Raw genomic sequence first — 4,872 nt, forward strand, 5'->3', positions numbered from 1 at the left:
AAGCTTCTACAGGAAACATACTGTTTGATGCATTTCAAAGAAGAAAGGACGATTCGTATCTCAAGAAATTCATTCATGTATTTTGGCCATTAATTACGTTATTGAAAATGTATGGTTTAAATATAGAACAAGATAGAATTTCTTGTTATAGTGTGTTTGTAACATTTCTTGTATTTATTCGAATTTTAATTGCAGTGGCAAACGAGATAATGTACGTAATGAAACATCAGCGATTGGTAATGATTATAGAACATGGTTGTGAACTTATCTCTATAATTAGCCCCTTTATTTCTTTCATACATTTTCATTCTTCACGCAAAAAGCTCAAAAATATATTTCGGTTGTTAGATTCTTCGCTGTATAATAAAAAACTAAGAATATGGAAAAAAGAAGGATTTTTATGTCTTTTGGCTATTATTTATGGAATTATATTGACATTACTAAGAATATTAGATTTAAGAACTTACGATAGAGATGTTTATTTTGAAAGATATATGTTCGATGTAGACATAACACAGTTATCAAATATGACATGTGATGGTCTTGTTATTGCTGATTTCTTAACATATATATGGATAATTGTTGTACCGAAAGTTCTATTTTACGTTCTATTTTCATCACTTTGTAATTTCATTAAGATAGAATTTCTATCTTTCAATAAGTGTATACAAAATTTGCAAGAATGTACTTGTTCCAGAGGAAAAATGATCAAATTGGCTTATCATTATATAAATGCATGCGAAGCAGTTTTAATAATTGATAACATTTATTCCTCATTACTATTTTGGTGGTTTGCTGGAGCATTAATTGATATCACGTTCTCATGTTTCGATATTATTGAAAAATCCGATTTTCTCGAAACTCTAGTTGAAAAAATATATTACGTTTCTATAATATTTTTCGAGAGCGCATTCTTTATCATCTTAACAGTTCAAGCATCAGATGTTACGTTAGAATCTCAAAAAGAGATTAATCAATTATTTAGGCTCTCTACTTATTCTATGAACTATTGCCCTGAAGATAGGGAAGCGAGTCGAATTCTTCTGTTGAGATGTAATTTACTACCGCCCCAATTTACAGCTTGGAAAGCTTTCTATATTACAAGATCTTTCATTTTTACTGTATTCGGATTAATATCTACATATTTGATTGTGTTATTTCAACTACAAGCACCTCCTGGTAACAAAAATTCAGAGGAAACTTGAATTCTTCTATTGAAAACATTACTTTATCTGCAATATTTTTGTAAATTTATACACACATATTTTACTGATTTATACAATTTTTAAAATTCGTATTATTTATATTTATTTTAATAAATTTAAAATAATAAAAATTGTGAACATATTATATTAAATCTGTACCGGTAAATATTGCATTCGCAACAAGAAATAAATTAAAATTTAAAAATATAATTTAAGTAATGTAAGATCATATAGAGTCAAATATAAAATTTAAAAAAATCTATGTTTTCAAAAAGTAATTATGTGTAAATGAAATACAAAGAAATAAATGAACCCAAAGATTAGCGTCCTTAATATAGTCTTGTAATTAATTGTATTAATAATTTGTATACAATACAAAATTTGTACATGAAAATGAATATAAATAAGGATTAAGAAATATTTTAATAAATATCCCTATTTAGTTATCTTAATTCTGTATCATTATCATTGCAACAAAAATGAAATCAATGAACATACTGTACTCATACGACTGTGCAAAGTGACTAGGGAACCCAATGCAAGGGATCCAAGAGACCTTTTGTTTATATCGAATCAGGAGTAATAAATACACGTATTTAACATTATATTGTATTTAATGTATATTATAATGCATTTAAAACAATATATAAACAATATATAAACATATATACAAATTTGTTTTAAATTAATGGTTTCATTGTATAACCATTATATTTTTATTCCGTTTATTTATTTTTCGCATAAAAGATAAAAAGAAAATTTATATTTAAATTTGTATTTTGTATCAAAAATAACCATGATACATCAAAAGTTTTTTGTATGAGTAGAAAGACTGTTATATCTTTAAGAAAATAAAACAAAAACTAAAATCGAGGAACTTGATTTTATTAAAAGAGACATTATTTATGAAGTAAGAATGGTAAATTTGCATTTTTTTTTGTAATCTCTGCAAATTTGCAATATATACAGTATATATATATTTCAGTAGGATCACAAACATAATTATAATGTCTAAGAAAAGCAGTTAACTAATTATTGAAAAGAATTCTCAAATTATTCGTATTTTACCGATTTTTGCGCACGGAGATAAAATGTCCTGATAATCAGAATCAATATTATTAATAACCATCCAGATAACGGCCTGATGAGCATGCAGTTTAAGTGGCAGCCTACCGCTCTGAGTGATCTGGGATTGAATCCAGACTAGTCGAAAAATCCATGAATTTTTCAGGAGAAAGTCCGTTCTGTTTCTCACCATTCGGCCACTTCATTTATGTTCTAACCGAACTTATTATGAGTATAGAAATAAGGTCCTCGTAGTGCTCAATGAGCAGAAAAAAATAAAAACTAAAATTACTGTATTATTAACGCGTTTGTGAAGTTTTTCTGGTGTCTGTTTAACGCATGTTAGTGCTTTTTTTGCACTCTTGTGTAGCGTCATTTGAAAATTTCAGCTACTGACAAAGTTTTAGGTTTAGTTGAAAATTTTGTATTCTGTGAAATTTTGAAACTTTACCATTTTGCATTTCTCGACGTTTTAAGATCTGATTTCAAAAATTCAAAACAAAAAAATTAAGGAACAAAATTCTGTATATATTTATGTATATAAATGAATTAATTAATTCAAAATTAATTTTTAATTATTAGTCTTAACACAGGATAATGAAAGTCTAGCTTGTAAATTGAAGTTTATTACAGAAATTAAAAATCACACAAGTTTATTTGGAAATGCGTTATCTAATCTTTAATTTAAATAAATATTAAGAGAGAATTTTGCTAATTTAAGAACATGTCCAAAATTTCTCGCCGTTTCAAAATCGAATGCTCGTCCAACATCGACACAATTTATCATATAATTTAAATTAAAAGGTAAGCTCATGAGCCATTCTTTTCGGTCGATTGTTCAATTTAAATAAATTCACATAAGGAATTATTTTTGTAAAAATTAAATAAACGAATATTTTTTTTTATCGGGAATATTTTATCAATTATTGGCCGCCAGATAAGTCGAGGAATTTTTCTCAAATTTGAAATTAAAAAAGAATTCCTCAAAAGAACAATTTTATTATATTTTATTTAATTCATGTTTAAAAGTCGAAATACAAAATTCTTCTAATAATTTTGTTATTTCTTTCTTTTCTTTTTTTATAAATTATGTATAATTTCTTTGGCAGAACTATTTCTTGTTCAAAATAAAGTGACACTGACACATGACCATTCAAATTAATTACAGTATAAGTTAATATAGCGATTTTCGTGTTTTAGCTGATGTAGGTCAGTGATGAGCAACCTTTTCTTGCTGCGTGCTGCAAGTGAACTTCGTAAACTTCCAACGGTTCGCTTGCAGTTTTTCTTACGAAGTTTCAGGCTTTAAGCTTACTAAATACCAACATACTTCATAACTACTAATATGCTATGTACTAAAATAATATAAGCAAATGATATGCATATTAGTAATATATAGTTTGTGGATAATGAAGTTTAGTTAGAATGTTTTTCATCACGAATATCAGCGCAACTAGGGTTACATAATTTCATAAAACAGAGAAAAACATTTACGTTGCCAATGTCCAAGGGGCCGAATGAGACCTGTGGGTTGCTCACGGCTGATATACATGTTAAATTTACATTTACGATTCCCATTCTGAATGATTGTTCATAAATTCGTAACGCATTTTTTACAGTTTTCAATTACTATCTCATTCCCTGTAACGCTCCGTAACGCTGACGCATATACTCCAAAATCATTCTCCAAAATTACGTAAAGCATATCCTTTACCTCTCTTAATTATACTAAGTAATAATACACAGCACGGGTACCGAATGTTGTATTATTTTATTAATTACGGGTAGTGTATAATGTACAAAGAAGCGACTTAACAATACGGTTCACTATGCAACACTTCAGAAACAAAGATAAATTATTCTCTTACCCAAGTGTTGATAAGAGCATCTACTGAAGTTTCACTATTGCCTTCTTTACAATAATCTGGAACTTCTACACCAGTTGTATCCACATGTTCCTTATTAAACCATTCATAATCTTCTATTTCTTCTAAAATTTCTTCTATTTTTTCAACAAATTCCGTCACGTTTATGCAATGTGTTTATTGAGTTGATCTATTTTAATCATGTTTTTATTTTGTCTAAACAAATACTAACTTTGTATTTTGTAAATTTTGTTTTCATATTGAAAATGCCAAATGTGCCAAATACATTTATGATTCAATTTGCTAAGATCAATTTTAGAATCAATAAATTTCGACATTCAACTACATACAAAAGCTTTTTATAAATTAAATTTGTTTATTAATAGGTTTAAAANTAACCATTATATTTTTATTCCGTTTATTTATTTTTCGCATAAAAGATAAAAAGAAAATTTATATTTAAATTTGTATTTTGTATCAAAAATAACCATGATACATCAAAAGTTTTTTGTATGAGTAGAAAGACTGTTATATCTTTAAGAAAATAAAACAAAAACTAAAATCGAGGAACTTGATTTTATTAAAAGAGACATTATTTATGAAGTAAGAATGGTAAATTTGCATTTTTTTTTGTAATCTCTGCAAATTTGCAATATATACAGTATATATATATTTCAGTAGGATCACAAACATAATTATAATGTCTAAGAAAAGCAGTTAACTAATTATTGAAAAGA

The 4,872-nt window shown here is 26.8% G+C and overlaps 1 protein-coding gene across 1 annotated transcript; it reads left to right on the forward strand.

The window, feature by feature from the left end:
* The first annotated feature begins 209 nt into the window (after positions 1-209).
* Positions 210-1,205, forward strand: LOC111629095. The gene has a single exon (XM_023372961.1). It carries the CDS (start codon positions 210-212, stop codon positions 1,203-1,205), a length of 996 nt encoding a protein of 331 aa, XP_023228729.1.
* The last annotated feature ends 3,667 nt before the right edge of the window (positions 1,206-4,872 follow it).

The sequence above is a fragment of the Centruroides sculpturatus genome, unplaced genomic scaffold, assembly GCF_000671375.1.
Source record: "Centruroides sculpturatus isolate CEXI.00-Female unplaced genomic scaffold, Cexi_2.0 scaffold422, whole genome shotgun sequence".
NCBI lineage: Eukaryota > Metazoa > Arthropoda > Arachnida > Scorpiones > Buthidae > Centruroides > Centruroides sculpturatus.